The 22,916-nt window shown below is 38.6% G+C and overlaps 1 protein-coding gene and 1 long non-coding RNA gene across 2 annotated transcripts in view; one reads left to right on the top strand and one right to left on the bottom strand.

Annotated features, from left to right (window-relative positions):
* Window positions 1–4,031: 4,031 nt before the first annotated feature.
* Window positions 4,032–8,909, bottom strand: LOC106963811 (uncharacterized). The gene is made up of 4 exons (XR_001428263.1): window positions 8,603–8,909; window positions 8,386–8,501; window positions 7,484–7,623; window positions 4,032–4,141 (listed from the first exon to the last, which is right to left on the bottom strand). It is a non-coding gene; the product is annotated as an uncharacterized LOC106963811 (long non-coding RNA).
* The window catches only part of lrp2b (low density lipoprotein receptor-related protein 2b), a 46,693-nt gene continuing 29,468 nt past the window's right edge, over window positions 5,692–22,916 (top strand). The window contains exons 1-35 of the mRNA XM_015058910.1: window positions 5,692–5,879; window positions 7,094–7,204; window positions 7,506–7,628; window positions 8,138–8,254; window positions 8,396–8,506; window positions 9,964–10,080; window positions 10,159–10,275; window positions 11,451–11,594; window positions 12,104–12,220; window positions 12,431–12,559; window positions 12,976–13,145; window positions 13,221–13,444; window positions 13,566–13,772; window positions 13,856–14,058; window positions 14,137–14,277; window positions 14,418–14,627; window positions 14,712–14,904; window positions 15,528–15,653; window positions 15,759–15,889; window positions 16,262–16,399; window positions 16,534–16,809; window positions 16,897–17,136; window positions 17,217–17,339; window positions 17,433–17,549; window positions 17,974–18,351; window positions 18,428–18,676; window positions 19,390–19,598; window positions 19,672–19,856; window positions 19,946–20,174; window positions 20,267–20,444; window positions 20,527–20,655; window positions 20,768–20,934; window positions 21,507–21,650; window positions 21,837–21,946; window positions 22,106–22,283. Of these exons, the coding sequence (XP_014914396.1) occupies window positions 5,813–5,879; window positions 7,094–7,204; window positions 7,506–7,628; window positions 8,138–8,254; window positions 8,396–8,506; window positions 9,964–10,080; window positions 10,159–10,275; window positions 11,451–11,594; window positions 12,104–12,220; window positions 12,431–12,559; window positions 12,976–13,145; window positions 13,221–13,444; window positions 13,566–13,772; window positions 13,856–14,058; window positions 14,137–14,277; window positions 14,418–14,627; window positions 14,712–14,904; window positions 15,528–15,653; window positions 15,759–15,889; window positions 16,262–16,399; window positions 16,534–16,809; window positions 16,897–17,136; window positions 17,217–17,339; window positions 17,433–17,549; window positions 17,974–18,351; window positions 18,428–18,676; window positions 19,390–19,598; window positions 19,672–19,856; window positions 19,946–20,174; window positions 20,267–20,444; window positions 20,527–20,655; window positions 20,768–20,934; window positions 21,507–21,650; window positions 21,837–21,946; window positions 22,106–22,283 (5,808 nt within the window). The 5' untranslated portion in view covers window positions 5,692–5,812. The remainder of the gene's footprint in view (window positions 5,880–7,093; window positions 7,205–7,505; window positions 7,629–8,137; window positions 8,255–8,395; window positions 8,507–9,963; window positions 10,081–10,158; window positions 10,276–11,450; window positions 11,595–12,103; window positions 12,221–12,430; window positions 12,560–12,975; window positions 13,146–13,220; window positions 13,445–13,565; window positions 13,773–13,855; window positions 14,059–14,136; window positions 14,278–14,417; window positions 14,628–14,711; window positions 14,905–15,527; window positions 15,654–15,758; window positions 15,890–16,261; window positions 16,400–16,533; window positions 16,810–16,896; window positions 17,137–17,216; window positions 17,340–17,432; window positions 17,550–17,973; window positions 18,352–18,427; window positions 18,677–19,389; window positions 19,599–19,671; window positions 19,857–19,945; window positions 20,175–20,266; window positions 20,445–20,526; window positions 20,656–20,767; window positions 20,935–21,506; window positions 21,651–21,836; window positions 21,947–22,105; window positions 22,284–22,916) is intronic.

Here is a 22,916-nt window from a genome sequence, read left to right as displayed (position 1 = left end):
ATTTTTTGGAGTTTTTGTAGTTGTTGGATTTGTATTATTTGTTGTAGCTATTGCTGTGGTAAAAATAACAACACCAGTAAATGAATGTCATCTTTAAAGAGTAAACCTTTTTAATTTTTTGGTACATGGTATAATGTATTTCTTTTAATTTGGGTTTCTGCATTTCTGTAGACATTAGCTGTACTTGCTTGCGCATAACAAATGTACTTGCTTGTGCATTAAACCAATAAATGCCAGACTAAAAGCAATAAAAAACTATTTTTTATTTGCTTTTGATGTTTGAAGTAAAGGTTGTTTGGATTTTTTTAATTTCTTGCAGCTTGAGGCGCTCATTTAAAAATAATATATCATGGTTGCTCCTTTTATGTCCTAAGGGCTAGTTTCAATTACAAGATCTATAAAAGGAAATATTTCCTAAAAGTTATAATCTGTTAAAATATTCACCTGCCTTACTTGTAATTCTTTGCAGACTGCATCTAACTAGTACACAAATAATCTGTTCCTACTCAACAACTTTTAAACAAGTTAAAGATAATATCTAAAAACGTAGCCACTTACCAACAGAAATCAAAAGGATGACAGTCATGATCATTGTTTTAGCCATTGCAAAAAATAAAAATTAATAAATGGAAGGACAAAATCCCACAAAAAGACTGAAAGCAGTGTGAACTATGTGTGCACAACACCTGAGAGCCTGAAAATGTAAGGTGAATGTGAAATCAATCCTGAAGAGGAACTTATAAACCGTAATGTCTCTTCCTAGGGCGTTGCTAAGCACTAAATGGGTTACCAAAAAAAGAGAGCATGGTTTGTTTGTTTTGTTGGGGGGATGGTTCGATATACCCATATGAAATCATAAACTGTATCTGCCATATATTTCAGGAAGTGTCACAGATTAAGGATATGGGTCAAAACGGTATCAAAAAAATGAAATATGTAAAAAGGAAGTTTGTTGTTGAGATAAAAAAAAAACTTATCTTAAATCAATCCAGAGTTTTCCATTTGGGTCATATTCATATCAAAGTGTATGGAAATAAAAAATATGCATAAAACAGGGTAAACATTTTATCACTATTTTGGTACATTTTCTTTAAAAAAAATGAATACAGTTTTTATTATTTGTAAATTTGACCTCATGTGGTTTAAAAAATGTTACATTAAATCAGAAACAGTTGTGTTTTTTAAAGACTTATAACTGAGGCAGGTGAAGGAGAAAGTAAGGTATGGTTCTACTTCCAGACCCAGATATAAATGGGAACAGTTGGTGTAGAATAGAAATATTCACAGGTCAGTTCTGGTGTGACATCAGCAAAGTGGCAGGTAATTGAGGCATGTAGATTTACACAAAGATGTAAAAAAAAAGAAGTTATATTAAAAAATTAATTTAAATTGTTCAGACATGTTTTTATGCCCAGTAGCTCTTTACTAAATGGTACATTTCTCTACAATATTTTTGAAAATTTTAATTAAGTGCTTTCTAAACACACCAAAGTAGTGCAGAAAGGTGTCAAATGTTTCTGTGCAGAATAAATATCTTTATACTAAAGCTTGTCATGCAAATATTTATCCCTCACTGATTTCCCTTGAAGTTGCAAAGACTTTTGAGGATGGTGTACAGCCAAATCCAAAAAGGCGATATGATTATTAAAAATGGGCCACCTTTGACTTTAAGAGGACAAATTTGTTTTTCATGCTGTTTCACTTCTTTTCTCATGAATATCTCTGCCTTTGACTTTATAGGTCACAGAAAGATGTTAATAATAAACAAGAGGAAGAAATGTTACACTCCTTGTCAGTTGTTTATTGTTTTTACAACTTCCCCACATTTAATCTGTTAACATGGAAATAAGCTTGATTTATTTGCTAACCTCCATAGGAAATAATGAAGTTGACTTTTGATCGTTGTCTGAGTCAGGAAATGGCTAAAAGGAAATTCCGCCAAATCTTTTGCTACTTTGAACATCCTTAATTTGTTCTAGTTTTAAAATGCCAAACTCAGACTCTTTACACTCAAACTAGATTATCCTACACAGATATTATTTATGAAATCTTCATTACAAAGCCAAGAAAATTCCACTTTGGTTTAGGCACCTTTTTTAAGAGTAATCCTTGCAGCGCTTCTCTCAATAACTGGAGCAGACTCCCACATTTTAACATTTTTGTCTATTTAGATGGCTTTAAATTAACAATGTCACATGGTGTTAACATTGAATTTAGTTATACCTCTGGTCATTGCCATGTTTTTCCTTCAGCACTGTGTCTCTTGATATTTATGAATCACCCAGCTCTCAACACAGAAGCAATTTAAAAATCTAGATCTATAAATATTCATTAAGCTGATGTTTTGAAAATCTATTTTTGGCGTGCAGAGTGAGATTTGACTTCGTGCTGAACTCCTAAACCCAGGATTCCAACATTTTGCTGACACCTACCGTTATTTTAGAGAACTACAAGCTTACAATCACTGCTTCTTTATTTATTTAGTCATTTAAAAATAAAACCTATAAAGCATAATCCAAAGCATGGCAAAATTCAAGAATAAATAAAGAAAGCAAACAATGAAAGAAAATGCATTAGTTGACAAAATAAAGTGTCTTCCTGAAGTATCTGTAATAAAAAGCTAGTATCTTTTCATATTGATAATTAATTGCCTGTTACAGAAGACTAATATATTATTGTCCAAAAATAATTTCATATCAACCTTTATTGTTACACTGGGTGTGAGCCGTACGGAAGAGGATTATGGCCAATGGGGGGGGGGAAAATCTGACTTTAACCTCAGAATTCTGAGATTAAAGTCAGAATTCTGAGATTAAAGTCAGAACTGTTTTATTTATTTATTTATTTTCCCCAATGGCCCTAATCCTCTTCCGTAGAGCCGGGTGATTAAGACGGGAGCAGAATATGAGGTGCAGAGTGCCCTCTAGTGGCGAGAAAACGTATTACAGACACAGCTGGAATTCAAGAAGGCGTGTTGTCTTTACTTTTCTGGCAGTGTGTCACTCTTTCCTGTCTGGAAACACTCTTCATGGCTTAATTGCTAAAGATCATTCTAAACTAATTGCTTTACTGGCACTGACTTAACATTTAAATATAATCCATTTCCAAGTGTGTTTGTTTGATCCGATGTGTCAGTTAATTTAGGTCAGGCAGTTGAAAGTTGGATGTTGTGCAAGAAAATAAAACTCAAAACACATCAAAAGTTTGGGAAATGAAAGATCCTGAAAATAAGCATTTAGATTGACGTTTTGAACAGTCTGAACTAAACATATCTGAAACTCTTTATTAAGTGTGCCCAAAAGCTGTTGTATAGAAGACAATTAATTCAAATTAACATTATCATTTCAGCCAAGAATTGCCAGAATTACTTTTGGAAACTTGTTGATGGTACAAAATATGTGGCTGAGTGGAAATTTGATGCGAGAGACTTATATTATCATCCTAAATTTATAATTTTTAAGAATAATTTCAGTTTGTTTGAACCACCTTCATTCCAACCCAAATTTGGAACATTTCAAATAATTTCTATAAAGCTTAAAATTAAAATGTTTTTTTTTTCAATCCAATTCCAGGATAAACTAATATCATTTTTCAAACGCTTTATGTCTGAAAGTGCTTGCAGTTTCCTTTAAAAAAAAAAACTGCCACTGGAGGGCAACAATTCATTCTTAAGCAAGTGTTAAGAAGTTTAGTGTCAAGTTGCGCAAACATCCTTGTTTGGATAAACATCACCTTCTCTCCCAGCATATCGTTTAGCAGAAAATAAAAGACTTTAATAATAAATTATTAAAGAACAAATAAATTTATTTCATGTGTTTTTAGAGTTTTAAATTTTGGTGAGTTGAATTTCTAATTTACAGGTCTCAGAAGCTGCATGCTGTTGAGTCTCTAGTTTTTTCCCCTGAGTCATTTAGGCACTGAAATAACTTTGCTTCTTGTTCCTACTGAAAAGCCATAAACCAGCTGATAAGAGCTCTAGTGAGAAGGTAGCCCACCATAAAAGTCCAATAAAGGAAGTCAGCAAAAGCTGCTTATTGTCAGTTTTTACTGAGTGTAAGGATGATAATTTTCCATTAATGTAGGATTAATGTAACATAAAACTGCTGCACGTTGCATCTTGGCGGAACTTCCTGGTCCTTGCCTGGAAAAGAATGAAAATCTGCATAAACAACGCGAAAATATAATTGTGCATGCATGTGTGGAACACCAGCTGTTATTTGCTCCTGACTCGCAGGAGGGATCTGACATGATGTTTCCAATCAGATACTGTTCAACATGACGTGCTGCTGAAGGGATATTTCTGCTGATCTCAGAAAACAAAGACAGCAAACTCATCACGCCAAAATCCAGTGTTATCTTTCAAAGAAACTTGGATAAGCACATTTAGAAAACAGTTAACAATTTCCTCAGTTAAAGTCATTATTCACAATTCTGCATTTAGAAAGACTCTTGACAAAAATGGCTTTTATGAGAAAGTTCCAAGGTGAAAACACCACTTACTAAAAAACCTAAAGGTCTCAGATTTGCAGGAAAACATCTTGATGATCTTCTAATCTTTGGCATAAAACTAACAAAGAATTTCAGAATTAGAACAACCTGGAACTGATGGTAACATGGACTTTGCTGCCAACAAGGAAATAATGCAGGAAAATCCACCGATGTGGCTGAATTAAAGCAATTCTGCCAAGAAGAGAAGGTCAATGTTCCTCTGTAATGATGTTAGAAAGATATTTCAAAATACTTTTTCACATCATTGAATAGCCTTTGTTTAGATACTTTTGCACTTTTTGGTGCATCGTGACTTTTCCGCTTGACATTTGTGTTCTGAAAACATTTTAAATACAGAAATGATGGGAAAACCTACAGCATGGTACCGAACTTAACCAGGCTCATGGTTGAGTTAGCCACATGCAGTTGTTTCACATTTCTCATTTATGCAGTTTGACCGTGTGTTTTAGGTAATGATTCACATTTTAAGCACAGTTATATCAAAAGTCATGTGTTGAGACGGGTTAGGTTTATAAAACATCTCCATGAAGCTACAATGTTGTGCAATATAACAATCAATTCACAATTGGGAGGCATTTTGTAATTCATCCATTACATATTAAGCTTAATAAATCCTTGTTTTCATTTTCACTCTGTTTGAAAGTGTTTCTTTAAATCTTTGGAGGCAAATAATAAACATTTCTGCATTTTTGTGATAATTTAATAGCTTAACTGTTTTTTGTTTTTGTTTTTTACATACTTTTAGGATTTATTTAGGATTGTTTTAAATAATTATGAAAAATGATGAAACTCTCGTAAACATTGAGCCATCACTGCAAAATGAACAAACGGACCCATTAACCTCTACATGAAGCTAAACTGATGAGAAAACATTTAATTTGATCAAATATTTAAACAACTTCAACAACATAAATGTTTCGAAATGTGACTGGTTCCTCCAGAAAATCCTTAAAATCTGTTTGATATCCTCTCTTCCCTGAACTGTGAACTTCCTGTCACAAAGTTACAAAAAAATGAGTGCTTACTCTTTTTTGCTGACGTAGACAACATATCGACAGGTAAAAGTTAATCTTAGATGAAGTTTATGCAAAGTATAACGAGCCATAAAAACCAGTTTTACTCCGTTGTCACATTACTGATGTGCTGCCTGCTCGGGGTTTGACATCTCAATCTCAGAGTCATTATCACACTTTGGATCATTTGGCTTCAGAGAGTCATGGTTGCAGACTGAGCATGAGTTCACACACCGGACTGAACTAACACCTTCGCAGTGAAACACAGGAGGAAAACTGAACCTTTAACAATGGCCCTAAAGGGTCTTCATCTTCTGGCTCTGTTACTGCTGTCCCAAGGAATTCACCTCGTTCAAGGTAAGTACATTTTTCATTTAAAGTTCAAGTTATAGTTTAAACTTCAACTTTTGGTCATTTTCAATAAAATAAATCAATTTACGCAAATATTTACCATACAAATATGTCTAGAATCTTTTTGAAGTAGCTTAATAACTAAACTATAAACTCAGGAACTGTGTCTTATTTATAGTATCCCATTTTTTAAACCTCAACAGAATATATTCTATTCAAAACAATTATTTATGAATAAGTGATTTTCGACATGTACCTCACTTTCCAAGTCAAAGGATCCAATAAGTGCAATAAATTTCTAATAATACAATTCTGTCAATCAAAAAGTTCCAAATGTTTAGATTTGAAGCCCTCTCTCTGATTTAGAGTTATATAAAGCTGTTTTAATTCTCTATTTGTCCATGTTGATTCTCTCCCTGCCAACCTTTATCCACAGAATATTTATGTAATCTTAGAAATATGAATGTGGGCATACATCCTGACGTGATACAAAAACCACGAACACAAGATAAAATATCATTCTGCAAATGTCACAGTAATAACAGATTTGAAATTGACAGCAAAGCGTAAAAAAGATCACGAGTTGGACTTGTCTTTTGTGGTGAAGAATTAACTTTTCTTTTAAGGCCGGATCACATGCTTTCAGGTTCAGATGCTGCACGCAGCCATAAACATGGTAATTCATTTGTAAAAGAAACAATAAAATACATTTTTATTCGAACTAAAGTGACTCTGACTTAAAGAATTTTAATAAAATGTCATAAAAATAATAATAAAACAAGATTTTTCGCTGTGTCATTGTAAAGTCAACCAACATCAGAGTTCAACTTTTTTAAGGTGGTATTTTTGTGAGTCATTTTCTACTAATTTAAAACTCTTGAAGCCTTTCAACTTCTCAGATACATTTTTTGCAAGTAGTTTTATCTGATTTATGAAGATCAGGATGCATCTGCCTGACTTCAAATTGCATTTTCTCTTGTCTTTCCCCTTTTGAAGAGAGGCTAAGAAGAAACATTCCTGTTTTCACTCCCTACTTAAGCCTCACGGATTCAGTAGGCTACATTTGGCTAATTAAACGTTTCCAGATACTCTGATCAGTTGAAAAAAGTAAAGTTTGTGATAAATCCTGATATTACACAGTGATTTGTACCGTTTTTGTTCACTGAAGCATTGCTAATTTATGTTGTACTTTATGTGATGTGCTTTTGTGTCTTCTGCAGGAAGTTGTGCCAGTAATGAGTTTCAATGCAGAAATGGACAATGCATCAACAAAGACTGGAGGTGTGATGGGACTAAGGACTGCACAGACGACTCTGATGAGCTGAACTGCCGTAAGTGCGGCATTTGATTTCAAATTTATCACAACCTGGGAATGAATAGTGGTTATTTCTTAACACCACAGAAGAGCGTTCCGAGTGTGTAAATAGAAGGTACGTGGACTTCTTTTCTTGGCCTTAATTTTCTATGAAAGAAGTTCAATTACCTTCCATTTAAGCAATTGGGATTCCCAAAACCTGGATGACTGACAATCTACAAGGACAGAGAAGACGAGCACAGAAACAGACAAGCAACAAAATAAGTCAGCGAGGAAAGTCTGAAAACCAGTTCACCTGTTTTGTTTCCCTGCTGCAGCACCTCCATCATGCAGCTCGCAGGAATTTAAGTGTGTGACAAGTGGTGAATGCATCTCACTGGGATTTGTCTGTGACGGGGAGGAGGACTGCGTCGACGGATCCGATGAACAAAGAACCTGTGGTACAGACTACAAGTTTAATCTTTCATTTCAAAAAGAGAGAGTTGAGGTTGTGCTCCTGTTTCTCAGGGTGATGATGGGTAATAAAACTGCCTGAAATTGCATGTAATATCATGTCAACCTGCTACATTAAACAAAAACAGTTTGCAGTGATGCAAACTAAAACCACTAGATGGCCCCATTATCTCACTGCTCACTTTTATTGCACAGGAAGTTACAATAAAGTGAACTCAAAGCCACAGCTTATATCTCTGTCCATAAAGAACATAGACAAATAAGGCAATTATATTTATCATAAGTCTTATGAGACACTAGCTGTGTGTGCATATTTCTATGTATCATTGCGTTAAATAACGCTGGAGTTATTGCAAATAACTCCAATAACGTTTAAGTTGAGCTGAGGAATGATCTCTAAATCATCCTTTTGTTTTATGAAAACCTGATTTTGAAGTATGTGTCTAGTTGTAATAACACAAATGCAAAGAAAGCCTCTGACCCAGTTCTGTTTCAGACGGACAAACCTGCAGGCCAGACCAGTTCACCTGCCAGGAGGGCCAGTGCATCCCCAGCAAATACAAATGTGACCGAGTGACGGACTGTGTGGACAACTCTGATGAGAGAAACTGCAGTAAGACTTTTGTCTTTAATGGCGGCTGATCCTGCCGTGCTTGTAGTTGGATTTTTCTGCTGTCAGATGGTCTCCAGTGTTGTCTCAAACTTAGTTAATTTTTAATATTTGCATAGACTTAAGTACTTTACCTTTTTACAGATTATCCTCAATGCACCCAGAAGACATGTGCAAACGGAGCCTGTTACAATCACTCTCAGCACTGCAATGGGCTTCAGGACTGCAGAGACGGATCTGATGAGGCCAACTGCAGTGAGTAGACTGCGATTAGCATCCAACACATTTTTATGGAATTGAAATTAGGCTTTCCACAACGTGGATGTGGTTTGCCTTTCAGGGCCACCGTACCTGTGTCCTGCGCTAGCTCTGAGAATGAAGACAAGTGTCCGCAGTAGTTAATTTTTTGTGGAACTCCTGCTCTTTACTTGCAGTATTTAGACAGAAAATGGGCAAAGAGAAAATGGGGGCTGCATGCAGCAAAGTTCCCAAATCCACTAATTGAATGGCGGAAATATATTAGCCTTCAAACGAGGCGTGAACACTTAAATGCCTCATGACCTCAAAGTATATTTAGGGAACAGACAAAAATATCAGGGTTCCTTATGTTTGGGGAAATTAAGACACTAAGTCATTTGGTCCTGTCTGTGTGAATTTGGCTTGGTTCATACTACTGGAGGGTGGAATACGGGGCCGGAGGACCATTTTAGGAAGCCGGCTGTCCCGCCTGAATGTTGCATTTTAAAAGTCCGAGTCAATCTTTCCTCTTCAAACGTCTAATATTGAAAAAAAAAAACTACTGTGAAACTTTTTTTTTTCACAAATAAGTGTGCATTTAAACCAAAGAAACGCTTGGTTTAAATGCATACCTAGCTTTTCTGTTTGGAGCCTGAACAAACTACGGGCGCCATCTTGGTTTAGCTTCGGTTGATAACGACGCAGGATTTTTTTTAAATTTTATTTTCTTGTAAAAATAAGGTAACCAACTCCTTCTGTCTGCTATTTATTTTTTGCTGACATACATTTCAAAATATAATAAGAAAACGACGTAATAACAGTAAAACGCTTTTAGGTATTTTTTTTTTTTTACTTTGAGGTTATTTATGACCATTGAGACCAATTGAATATCTGCACATTAAAATAATCTAACTAAATCAATAGAAAACCTATCGTGCTTAAAATATATTTGAACTTAGTCCAATTTATCTCATAAACTGTTAAATTTAATTCAGTTATAGTTATAGCCTGTATTGATACAGTACTGATTCAGCTATTTCGTTTGGTCAAAATTGATTATCTAAAGTGGATGTAAGACCAACAAATCTTGATTTTTAGATGTTTATTATTGTCTAAATATTAAAGTAAAAATAGAATATTGAAAGTGTCATCTAATCAACTACTATTTAAGCTATTAATGATGTGATATTGTAAATAACAATATGCAGTTAGATGAAGCTCTGATTGCAGAATGAAAGTACCTTTTGAAAATTATAACCTTTAAGGAGATATTACACATATTTTAAGCTCACATTTCTGTATTAAAAATGTGATTTTATTAGTCTGATGTATAAAAGTCTAACATTTTTCTTGAATTTCTTCAAAAATTATCCCTTACAATATGTAACAAACACTGACAGCATTTATTTTTTGCTTATGAAGTGGCATTCTGGTTTAATATCTTACTATAATACCGTTTTTGTTTTATTTTTCAGCCGCTCACCACTGTCCCATCCACCAGTTCGAGTGTGCGAATGGCTTCTGTGTGCCACAGCCGTTTGTGTGCGACCACTGGGACGACTGTGGGGATAACAGTGATGAGCAAGACTGTGGTAACCTACATTTCTAAAGAAGTGGCAACAAGTGTGCAATCTGCCTACTGACTCCCATTAAACATCTCCGCCTTGCAGAATATCCAACCTGTAGTGGCAACCAGTTCACTTGTTCCAGTGGCCGTTGTATTCCTCAGAACTTTGTGTGTGACAAGTTCAACGACTGTGGAGACTTCAGTGATGAAAGTGGATGTGGTGAGATTCATGTGGACTTCCATTTGGCCTTTCTATCATTCTACCTAAAGCTCTGTGAAGAGAGCATTCTTTCACTAAATTTAACAATTCTGAAATCAATTTGATCTACTCTAGTTTGAAATCTAAGAGTGGTTATGGTTGAAATTGGTAATTTTGCTTACTATACATTCGGTAAAACATAAAACACTTTGTGATTTGTGGAGCATTTATTGACTTTATGTCAATGTCTTTTTTGCTTTAAAATCAATTTACATTTTAACTTAGTAAAATCACCCTATTTTGTGTTTTTATAATTTAAAAAAAGGTTTCAGAAGTCCCAAACAGTGTTTTATATAATGTGCCATTTATTTAAAGCAGGGGTCCCCAAACTACGGCCCGCGGGCCGGATCCGGCCCGCCACGTCATTTGATCCGGCCCCCTGAACAATGCCGGATCCGGCCCGCCTGCTCATACCAGAGAGCATTCAGTGTTTTTTTTCATATATTGTATTTTCCGGTTTATATGTGGATTTTTCTTCAACCACCAGGGGGCTTTTGAGCAAATGTGAAACTTACTTTCCCTCAATGGAATATATAATAGTCAGTCACCGTTTCACTCACGGTTTTTTCCATTTGCATTCTGGGTAAAAATCTATCCAAAAGTGTCGTCGTCGTCCCGTCGACAAGAATTTCTTTGTTTTTTTTTACTGCAAAAACTAATACCGTCCCCCGACCACAGAAAGGAACAGCTATGTGGCCCTCGCAGGAAAAAGTTTGGGGACCCCTGATTTAAAGTAATGCTGTGCATGTACAGTAGGTGATGCAGTTTTTAAGGTGCAAAAACCTTAATATCCCTCTCTTTTGAGTTTTCAAAAAATAAACAGTTTTATATGTAGTTATTATTAAATAACACAGGTCAAATTGACCATTTTAAGTATTGTTAGAATTTAAACTGTTAATTTGACTGTTATAGTTCTCCATTCAATGTAAAATTTCTCATGTAGGCATTTTGAAATCTAACAACTCAGGGTGTTAGAGCATAACAACTGATTTTACAATAAGACGGTGTGACATTGAGAGTATTATTAGTTCTTATCACATAATAATGCATGAAACGTGAAAACAGCCTTAATAAGATTTGTTGAAATCTTCCCTAAAATGGACACTTTTTAAATATTTTTTTTCTGTGGCTTTCAGATAGTGACTCTCGGGACTGTTACCCTGGTGAGTGGGGTTGCCCAGGCTCAATTGCTTGCATCCCAGTGGGTAAAGTGTGTGACGGCAAACCTGATTGTCCTGGAGGAACAGATGAGACCAACACCACGGCACAGCAAACATGTGGTAAGTTTTTGGATGGAGATTTTTTAAAAAGGGGGAAAAAATCAGCGCTGATACAGTTTGGAAGATAATTCAACAGGATGTAAGGAAGTATTAAGTATATTTCAGATGTTGATTAGTATGGGGAAACCTAAAGGATTTTACCAAAAGCAGTATTTCCAGACTTCATTCCCAACACTATTCTCTTAAGGTTATCCATTCATTATAAACTGTAGGAATCCAGGTCAAAATGAGAATGCTTTTACTGCAAATCAAGGTGCTAAGGTTTTAAACGTGGTGTATTAAACTCCCAGCTTATCACTTTGTAAGATCATATTGTCATCATAACTCCTATCTGCTTTCACACACTCCTGGTTTAAGATTAACCTTTGTTGGTTTGTCATTCTCAGTAAATCACAGCAATGATTCTGGTCACGTTGGTGCTCTTCTGATAATGTTCTCTATTGCCTTCCTCCTTGATGATAACAAGCTTGTAAAAAGACCAATAAACATGATTTGGAGTTTATTCACAGGTCTGGACCGGTGCTCTGCCTTGAGTTGCGAGTATCTCTGCCACCCTTCTCCCCAGGGTGGCACATGTTACTGCCCTGATGGATTTATAGTAGCTAACGACAGCCGCTCCTGTGTAGGTGAGTCACATGTTGTTGTTTTTATACATGTGTGAATTCCTCACTACTGTGAAAAACATTCTGGAAATCTGCAGTGTGTTTTTTTAGTTGTTGATTATGAGTCAGCATGGAAGAGCTAAATTTACAGCCTTAATTTCACAGCTGTCTGGTTATAGATCCTTGCTGTTCGCCCTTTACGCTTAAAACGTGACTGTTTGCTCTGCTGCACAGACTATAATGACTGTGAGATCTGGGGGATCTGTGATCAACTCTGTGAGGATCGACCTGGGACTCATCACTGCAGCTGTGCAGATGGATACTTCTTGGAGCAGGGACACGTCTGCAAAGCCAATGTGTCAGGTACACAAACATCAGGTTTAGATCTCACTCTACACACTGTAAAACGTTTGAAGGTGGTTTAACTTGAAAATGAAAGTCCAAAATATTAGATTTTACATAATACTGCCACTTTAAAAATGAGCATGAGGTAATTTTGACAGTTTTTCATCTTTAGTTTCATGCAAGATCTTTGTGTCAAAAAGATGTTTCTTCCCAATTTGACCCAAGCAAATGTTACAAGTCAATGTGCCAGTAGAGTTTCTACTCTGAACTGTTCAGTTTGGATAGAAAATGGGTTTTCCTGGCATGCCTTTGAAAGAAAATGTCTTTTACATATCTTTGGGGGAAAAAAGTGTGTCAAAAACATTTTTAAAAGATAAATTTAACACAGGTGAATGTTCCATATCTCACAATTTCTTTTCCAATTTCTTTTTTAGGTGGGCTGCCACAGCTCATTTTTACAAATGGGGGTGACGTGATGATGGCTGATATTCACGGGCGCTTTGTCAGAACTCTGGTGCCGGCCCAGGGCAGAGGTTACGCCGTTGGGGTGGCCTACAACATTCGGAGCAATTTAGTCTTCTGGAGCGATACAAATACAAAAAAGGTCTGTCTGGTTCACTGTCTGCTTTTCCTCCTTTTCTAATGATTGCAAAACCAACTCCTTAAATCTCTTTTCTAGGTTTATTCTGCCAGCTATAACGGGGAAAACATCAAGGAAATTCTGACCGCTGCAGTCCCAAATATCCAAAACCTTGCAGTGGATTGGATCAACTTTAAACTTTATGTTTTGGACGCAACTCTGGAGCGAATTGATATGTGCGACTATGATGGAGGGAATCGAGTCACGCTGGTGGCTGAAAACTTAGAAACTCCTCATGGCCTCGCCCTGGATCCTACGGTGGGGTGAGTCCAATCGAACCACATCCTTTCAATCAAATCGCATATTTTCTTGTCATCTGTGAGACACCTGGATGTGTTTGTTGTTGCACAACATCCCCCTTCAATGTTTGCTTCCTGTTTGCAGCTACATGTTTTTCTCAGACATGGGTGTGAACCAGGAGAACGTAAAGCTGGAACGGGCCTTCATGGACGGCAGCAACCGAGCGGAGCTCATCAAAAGCAGACTCGGCACACCCACTGCGATAACCCTGGACATCATAACAAAGAGGGTCTACTGGTCCGACAGCCACTTTGACACGGTGGAGACGGTCACATACAGCGGTTTGGACAGGTTTGGGATTTTTCTGCTTGTCTTGGCATGTGGTGCGTTTCTCTCGATGTAACATCTGAACTGTGGCTGTTTTTTTTTTCCAGGAAAACAGTTCTCAATGGTGCAACGCAGTCACCACATCCTTTCGGGATGGCTGTGTTTGAAAACCATGTCTTCTTCACGGACTGGACCAAGATGGGGGTGATCAGAACCAATCGCTTCAATGGCAGCAATCCCACTCTCCTCTATCGCACAGCCAACCGACCAGGACACGTTGTCGTCTCTCACTCTCTCGTTCAGCCTTTTGGTAGGAATGCTCTGGTCCGTCTTGGAACAATGAGTCGGTCTGATCATGAGAGGTAATCCCATCTGTTTCTTGCTGCAGTGATGAACCCGTGTGGCAGACACAATGGCGGCTGTCAGCATATTTGTGTTTTAAGCCACCGCTCAGATAACGATGGTTTGGGCTTCCGCTGTAAATGTCGCTATGGTTACGATCTTGGATCCGACCGTCACAGCTGCTTTAGTGAGTTTCCCTTTTCTTTCTGGTTGTGTTCCAGGTTCTGCTTTTTTAATGATGAAACTATTGGATAAGTTGTAATTACTTTCTCCAATTATTCCATTTCTTGAATTGAATTTGTGACCGCAGTCTTTCTCCTTCCACAGAGATTAAGGACTACCTGTTGGTTGCTTCCTCCCTGGCCATCCGGGGAATCCCTCTGAACTTATCTCTCCAGGAGGACGTCACTCTTCCCCTGAATGGACTCGGATCCTCTTTTTCTGGCTCCGCTGTGGAATTTGATGGGAAAGAAGAGGCTGTGTTTTACAATGACAGGTCCAAAGGACTCATTTACAGATCCAACCTCAATGGGACCGGTTAGTATACGTGGCATGTTTTGTGGATATTGCTAGTAATTTTGGGTTCACTTCTTACTTTGTTGTTGTTTGAATCCCCTTCAGCTCAGCAGATTTTGACTGGGAAGAATGTGGGAACCGTTGATGCGATGGCTTACGACTGGACCTCCAAGGTTTTGTTCTGGACCACATCAACGTACAGGGCAGTGGTGGCCTTCAGAGTCACAGACAAGTCCAAGAAAGACATTGTTACTGGGCTCAGATACCCGAAGGGTATTGCGATTCATCCAAGTGCAGGGTGAGTGCTTCAAATATTGAAGAATGCATGTAATTTATTGGGATAAATTAAAAGGGGTACATAGTTGTGAAGTTTTCTTGTTTTTCTTAGATAAATTTCTAAGCTAAGCTGTGTATCTTTATTCCGTTCTCTTTGCCCAGATGCCCCTGAATTAAATTCACCTAACTCATAAGCATGGTCTAGTCAAAGTCCAGACTGTAAATCTAATTTAGAATTTAGAATCTGCGGCAAAACTTGAAAATTGATGTTCACCCATCCTGAATGAGCTTGAGCTACTTTGTTGTGAATTGCTGAAAATGCTGGATGCTGCTGTTGACATAAACTTAAAGAATTACAGTTGTAATTGATGCAAAAGCTTTTTCTACTAAATATGGATTCAGTATGGCTGATGTTTAAATATTTATTTATTTTTTTTAAAAATCCACTATTTGTTTCCTCTTCACAATTATGACACATAAATAATCTATTGTACAAAATCCCATTTGTGCTTCTAATGTAAAAAAAATTGCTGTAGCGTATGATTTACTTTGGATGAAACTGTTTGGACAGTTTGCAGTTTATTGCATATTAAAGTCAGTCATGTTTTTATTTTTTGTAATTTTTGTTCTTTCATTGCTTTGCAGATACTTGTTCTGGTCTGACTGGTACCGTCCAGCCGTGATAATGAAAGCATTCCCTGATGGCAGCAACGCTGTTCCTCTGGTCAACACAACGCTGGGATGGCCGTTTGGACTCGCTCTGGATTATGTGTAAGGATGACGATGATACCTGCTGTTTATCTGTGCACTCTCAACCTTTTTCTTTTAAAATGCTGTGTTTTCCTTCACGATTGGATGTGATTTCTGTGTTTGCAGAATGGACAGGTTGTACTGGGTGGATTCCCTTCTCGATCAGGTTGGCCACATTAGCATCGAAGGAACTGACAGACAGACATTCACCAGCATCGGCCAGATCACTCAGCCGTACTCGTTGACAGTTTATTCAGGTGATCTTGTTAATTGCAGCATCATGATTTCAAATTTCTCCATCACAACTCTATACTAGAAAGTCACATGCATCTTCTAGTATTTTTAAGAATAAAATAAAAAATGGTGCTAAAATAAACGACAAAAAAGCAAATTCAAGAAAAAACAAACTTTTCCATGTCTAATTTTTCATAAGATAAAGCTTCTAAATTTACCTATTGATTACTTTTCATACGGTGAAATCTGAAGCTGATACTTACAGTTGATAAAATATATGGCTATGTTCACACAGCAGGTCTTGATGGTCAATTCAGATTTGTTTGCTGAATTTTCTTTTTTTAACAATAATTTTATTCTGGAAGTAAAATGCTTATGTATTTTCTGTCCTGTAGACTACCTCTACATATCTGACACAAGGACCAGAGCAATATTTGAGATGAGGAAGAGGGATGCAGGAGGAAGCATAATGATCAGGCAAGGAGTCACCGGCATTTTGAACATCAAGGCCTATTCAGCTGACCTCCACAGCAGTAAGTTTACATAAAGCAAGACACCAATATCTTGTTTAGACACTTAGACATGATTGATGATTTGAAACGTGGATCCATTCACTGGTTCCAGAGACAGGAACCCATTGACTCCCTATTTGCCCTCGCTCCTACAGCCTTCAACAGCCGCTGTAATGCAGTGCCCAATGGACTCTGCAGCCACTTCTGCTTCCCAACGCCCTCCTTCAGCCGGGTGTGTGGCTGTCCGTACGGCATGAAGCTTGAGGCCAATCAGAGGGACTGCATCAAGGACGACTCCGTCCCTCCGCCTGACAACTGCGGCGACTACGCCTTTGAGTGCGACGAAGGACGCTGCAGGCCCAACTCGTTCCGCTGCGATGGCGTTTTTGATTGTGTTGACAAGACCGATGAGGCCAACTGCACTGATACTGGTAAATGTGTTTGTGAAGTAGCTGCGTGTAATATTTAATCACAGTGATTTTAATAAATGAGCTGAAAGCCTCATGCATCCCCACCAGGAGCGACCTGCTCTCCATACGCTTTCACCTGCAACAACAAGCACTGCATTTACTCCAGCTGGCGCTGTGACGGCCACGACGACTGTGGAGACGGCTCAGACGAGGACAACTGTCCCACTCGTGTCCCAACCACCTGTGGGCCTTCCTACTTCACCTGTGATAACAACAAGTGCATCTCCAAGAATTGGTTGTGTGACGGTGACAATGACTGCGGCGATGGCTCTGACGAACAGAACTGTAGTAAGTTTATCCTCGTCTGTTTAGTCTTCACTCACGTACGTGATAATTTAAGTGTGCTAAAGGAAAAGTGTCATTCCTAGATTCAACCATCACCACATGCCCTCCTGGCTTCTTCCTGTGCCCGGACCACCGCTGTATCAGCGACTTCTACGTGTGCGATGGAGACCAGGACTGCTTGGATGGATCAGATGAGAAAAACTGTGGTACGCATCTGTAATTTTTATTTATTTTTTTTAGATTTTCAGTTTTGTTGTTCTATATTTTCCATGTTTTCTCTCCTTTCCAACTCCCTCCAGAGTTCTCCTGTCAGTCCTATGAGTTTGCCTGCGCCAGCGGAGATCAGTGCATCGGCTCCTATTACCGCTGCGATGGCGTATTCGACTGCAGGGACCATTCAGATGAACAAAACTGCCGTAAGATAACCAGATAAATTGATATGTATGATTGTAATAATCATAATTTAGGGTGCTCATCAACACATTTGATAAGTTTTTCTTAGAGGAATCAGGGGTGGGCATTTATCGTGATACATTTGTCTCATGATAAGAAATTAGATTTATTGTTGCTACAATAAATTCCAAATGTTTTAAACCTTTTAAAGCTGCCCTTATGGCTTGGATTGTTAATTTTACTACTCTCTGCACTCCTAAAGATGGTCACAGCCATACAGTTACCTGAAAAAAGAGGCAATAAATAGTTTGTATTGTTCCTTTGTCGTTTTCACAATAGTACCATAAAATATTGTGATAAAAGCTTTCAGTCTGTACCGCCCACCCTGGTTCTGACTGACCCTATGTTAGTTATATTTTTCTTAAAGTTCTGCTTTGTGACCTGCAGCCACTCGAGGTCCGGGCCTTTGCCACAGCGACGAGTTCCAGTGCCAGACCGACGGTTTCTGCATACCAGACGAGTGGGAGTGTGACGGCCATCCGGACTGTGAGGACGGCTCCGATGAGCACAACACATGCCCGGCCGTCACCTGCAGCTCCAGCTACTTCCAGTGCACCAACAAAATGTGCATCCCGTCGAGCTGGTTGTGCGACGGCGAAAACGACTGTCGGGACATGAGCGATGAACAGAACTGTCCCACCCCTCCCTTCAGCTGTCCCTCTGGACAGTGGCTGTGCCCCACCGACCAGGTGTGCATTGACCTGGACAAGGTGTGCGACGGGCAAAGAGACTGTCCCAACGGAGCAGACGAATCACCAATCTGCAGTGAGTTTCCTCCCGTTTACGCCCCACTAAAGAGAAGAACAGTGTAACTGACAGATTCTGATGCACTTCTTTAAAGACCAAGACGACTGTGCTCTGAACAACGGAGACTGCAGTGACGGTTGCATCCAGGGACCATTCGGGGCTCAGTGTACCTGCTCACCTGGGTTTCAGCTCCTCAACGACTCCAAGACGTGTGAAGACATCAACGAGTGCCTGATCCCTGGTTACTGCAGCCAGCAATGCTACAACGAGAGAGGAAGCTTCAGGTGCCACTGCTCAGACGGTTACCTCTTAGAGCCCGACGGACGCACATGCAAAGCTACAGGTGAAAACCAAGCAGAGCTACAATAAACCTGAAAAAGGCTAAAATGATGTAATGACAAAGAAATGTAAGGCTATACTACATACTGCTTAAGAGGAAATGAAGCATTTTCTTAAAATAACTTCAAAAGTTATTTGGACTTTAATTGTGAATTATTTATTCTTTTAGTTTATTTTCATTATATATTATTCTTATATGCTAATTTATTTATGTTTACTTAACTTTAAGAAGCTTTATTTGATTTGATTTTACATCAAATTATTTTAAATTTAAATCCAAATGCATGTACCTTTTGCAATTACAATTATGATTTGTTTCTTTGTTACCAATTTTTTAAATAATTTTTTAGTGAATGATTTGTTTCTATTGCTTACGTTATACTTTTCATGACTTGAATTGGTTTTCACAATTCCTCAGCTATACTATTTTAATTTATTAATCAATTAAATAATTTAGGGTTTTGACCTTTTTATTATTTACCAAGTGAAAAATAGTCAGATTTTTGTTTTTATATTTTATTTTAATCTATTTTGTAACCTTTGCGAAGCTTTCCGGGTTTTTTTTAAAGTGCCTGATAATCAAGGTTTGATAGGGTTACGGTTAAAAACAAACAACAAATATCTAAGTGTTGCAGTACCAATAACCATAAATTCTCTTTAGATTAGCTTTGGATTTTGTACACAGAACATTGACACATTTCATTTCCTTGCCTTTAGACCCACATGCTGCTGTACTTTTGGTTGCAAAGCGTAGCCAAATCCTGGCCAACAGGCTCATCATGAGGCCACCAGTGATCCGTCCAGTGGTCACCGGGTCAGGCATCGTGTCTGTGGACTTTGACCGCGAGACGTCCAGGATCTACTGGGCTGATGCCACACAGAAAAAGATATGGAGTGCCTTTCAGAACGGTACAGAAAAGCGAGAGGTAAGTGAAACAGAAAAATGAGCTACATATGCACTGAATGCAGGCCGAGGTTGTTAATGTTTCTCTGGTTCAGGTGTTTTCCACTGGTTTGATGGTGCCAGAGACCATCGCTGTGGACTGGGTGGGTCGAAATCTTTACTGGACCGACTCTGATCTGGAAAACATTGAGGTTTCAACTCTGGACGGTCGTTATCGGAAGGTCCTCCTGAACAAAAATATAACCAGCCCCCGTGGGCTCGCTTTAGATCCACGCAACCAGTAAGCTCATATTTAAGCATGTATTTGGAATGACCAGTTTATTTTTGGAAACGGTCAACACCAGCTAAACAAGTCGATGTTTCTTGCAGCACATACTTGATGTTCTGGTCCGACTGGGGTCAGAACCCCAGGATCGAGCGAGCCAGCATGGACGGAGCCACGAGACAAGTGATTGTCAGCACTAAGATCTATTGGCCCAACGGTCTAGCTCTGGACTACACCACACACAGAGTCTACTTTGCAGACGCTTACCTAAAATATATCGACTACTGTGATTATGATGGCAGAAACCGCCATCAGGTCATGGCAAGTGACTTGGTATGTTCAATCTATTGTTAGAAAAGAGTAAAGTGCTTGCTTGCTTTGTAAAGTTTCTAAACTCCAGGTAAATGTGTGCCTGCTCGCATCAGGTTCTCCAACACCCACACGGTATGACTATATTTGAGGACAGCGTCTACTGGTCGGAGCGCTACACCAGCAAGGTGATGAGTACCAACAAGTTCCATGGTGGAAACATCACGACTCTTTTCAGCGGTATCTACCAGCCGATGGGTATCGTAATGGACCATCCAGTCAAACAGCCAGCAGGTCTGTGCTTTACATACAGTATGTTTTCATAAAGTCACAAGTTTGACCAAATTAATGGTTTGTAACTGACTTTTGTGTTTAGCCATCAACCCTTGCAGAGAGCACCTTTGCACACAGCTGTGCCTGCTGTCCACCCTGAGGCCGAGGTATTACACCTGCCACTGTCAGTCTGGCTGGAAGCTGGACTCAGACCAGCGCACCTGTATCAAAGGCAGGTTTCCAACTAGTTGTAATATATGATAAATATCATATATTCAGCACATTTTTCTCGACAACTTAAAAACAGGTTACATTTTCTCATGTTTTCTCCTGTTTTGCTGCAGACGACTCTCCCTTCTTGATGGTGGTGAGGGACACTGTGATCTTTGGGATCCCTCTGGACCCCAATGACACGTCCAACAACGCCATGGCCCCCATATCTGGCATCACCAAGGGACAAGACATCGACTTCGATGACAAGGAGCAATATGTGTACTGGGTGCAGAGCACGGTGCGTGGATAAACTAGACAAAGATTTAAAGACATGGGGGGAACGAATGGTGTCTTTAGGAGCAATAACTGTCATTGATCATTTTTTTGTCTGAATTTATCTCACATCATTGTGAAGGGATTTTGAGCCACTCTTGGTTAAAGCATTGTTTCAGTTAAATGCACAACCCTTGAAAACTCCCAGAGTAGGACTGACTGAGTCACTGCAACGCTCTGATTTCTGCCACTCTGTTGTAGATTTGCTGCTAAAACAGATTTCCAACAATTTTACAGGTTTACCACTTGTGAATCAAATTTTTCTCTTTGGAGTGACACTTCTTAGACTGACAGACATCAACAGTTGCTTCTTTAAGCTGGTATTTTTCTGCATACTCCAGTAGGATGCAGCTTGATAATAAGCTCCCGTTTGCTGCGTTCCCGTCTAAATCCTTACATTTTCCAATACAACGAGTCATTTAACTCTCCTTTTCTTCTGACTGTAAATGCCTGTGCTTAGTTATTTACAACTGAATTGAATGGATAGCTTAAACTAGTGTATTTCTAACATATTTTTGCTGATCTCTTTTTTTTCAGAGTTCAATTTGGCGAATCAAAACCAACGGCAGCGACAGAGCTCAGTTTGCTCCAGCTGCTTACATGGGCGCGCCATCTGGTCTGGCCTTTGATTGGATAAGTCGAATGATGTATTATACTAATCCCACCAGCCAGACCATTGAAGTGAGGACTTTTTGTTTTTGTGTTTTTAAATACTCTTCACTGCACATCGCCAGAACTTGTCTTGGTTGACGTAGATAAAGACATTAGAACTCTAAATAAAACTGAAATAGAGTTTTGTTCTGACAGCTGTTGTGATTTTAGCTGTCAGTTGTACAAAAAAGGAATAAATTTTGTTGTTGTTTTTAGGTTATTCGTGTAGATGGAAATGAGAAATACAGGAAAACCATCATCACCTCAACTGGAAAACCAGAGGCAGCAGGAGAGCCTTTTGGGATTGCACTAGATCCCGCCCGAGGGTAATCCATCTGTCCACTAAAGAGGGAAAAGAAATATCAACCTCAGGAAGCTAGATGCCTTACTGTGCTTCTTATACAGGCAGACTTGACTTCATGTAAATGTTACAGGGTAGTGTGTGGTGTGATTCATTTGTTTCTCACATCTGTTTCCCTCTCAAGGAAGCTGTTTTGGACAGACAAAGGGTCAGATAACGGTGTTCCTCCAAAGGTTGGCAGCGCTGATATGGATGGAAGTAACCTGAAGAACCTTTACACCACAAACCTGGCGAACATTGGGTTCATCGCTGCCGACATTTCCGCCCTGAAACTGTACTGGGGGGTGTCAGGGTCAGGTGTGGTACGTAAAAGAACAATATACCAGCATAACACATCAAGTATTACCAGTAATTTAGTACTTTAACACAGCTTCTTCTTCTTCTTCGATGCATTTTTTGAATTTGTAACAATCAGAGCAAAGGCTTAATAGCTTTGATGCATGAATTGGGACAGTCTTGCAATTTCTTCATATTTGATTAGATTCAGACATTTTACTTTTATGTTACAGTTGGAAGAAAGCCAGAAAGGGAGGGAAGAAGGGATTAGACTAGGGGTCAACAACCTGCAGCTCAGGAGCCACAAGTGCCTCTTTGGACCTTCTAAATATTGAAAGGAACCAGTTAACGTTTTGAAATGCAAATACAATAACAAATGCAGGTTCTTAAACATTTTTATGTTTTTTTTCCCTGAATTATTTTCACTGAATTTCAACATGGAGAGACACTAAAAGCACCATCATTATGTTTTTAAATCTGTTTTCCTTGTTATTAGGTTGGAGTCTTTGCTTTTTTTTAATAACGTATCCATGTTTATCTTCATGGCAAATCCTAAAAACAGAAACAAAACACTGGTCCTTGACAAGAAAATTCCTAAAAGTGGATATTGTTACGTCCACCAGGCTCGTTTGATGGGGTAACATTAAAAGGAGACCACA

This window comes from Poecilia latipinna, unplaced genomic scaffold, assembly GCF_001443285.1.
Source record: "Poecilia latipinna isolate Pla-1442-1.1 unplaced genomic scaffold, P_latipinna-1.0 Scaffold1583, whole genome shotgun sequence".
In the NCBI taxonomy this organism is placed as follows: Eukaryota; Metazoa; Chordata; class Actinopteri; order Cyprinodontiformes; family Poeciliidae; genus Poecilia; species Poecilia latipinna.
Note: the sequence above shows the minus strand (reverse complement) of the source record. Positions and strands in the feature narration are given on the sequence as shown.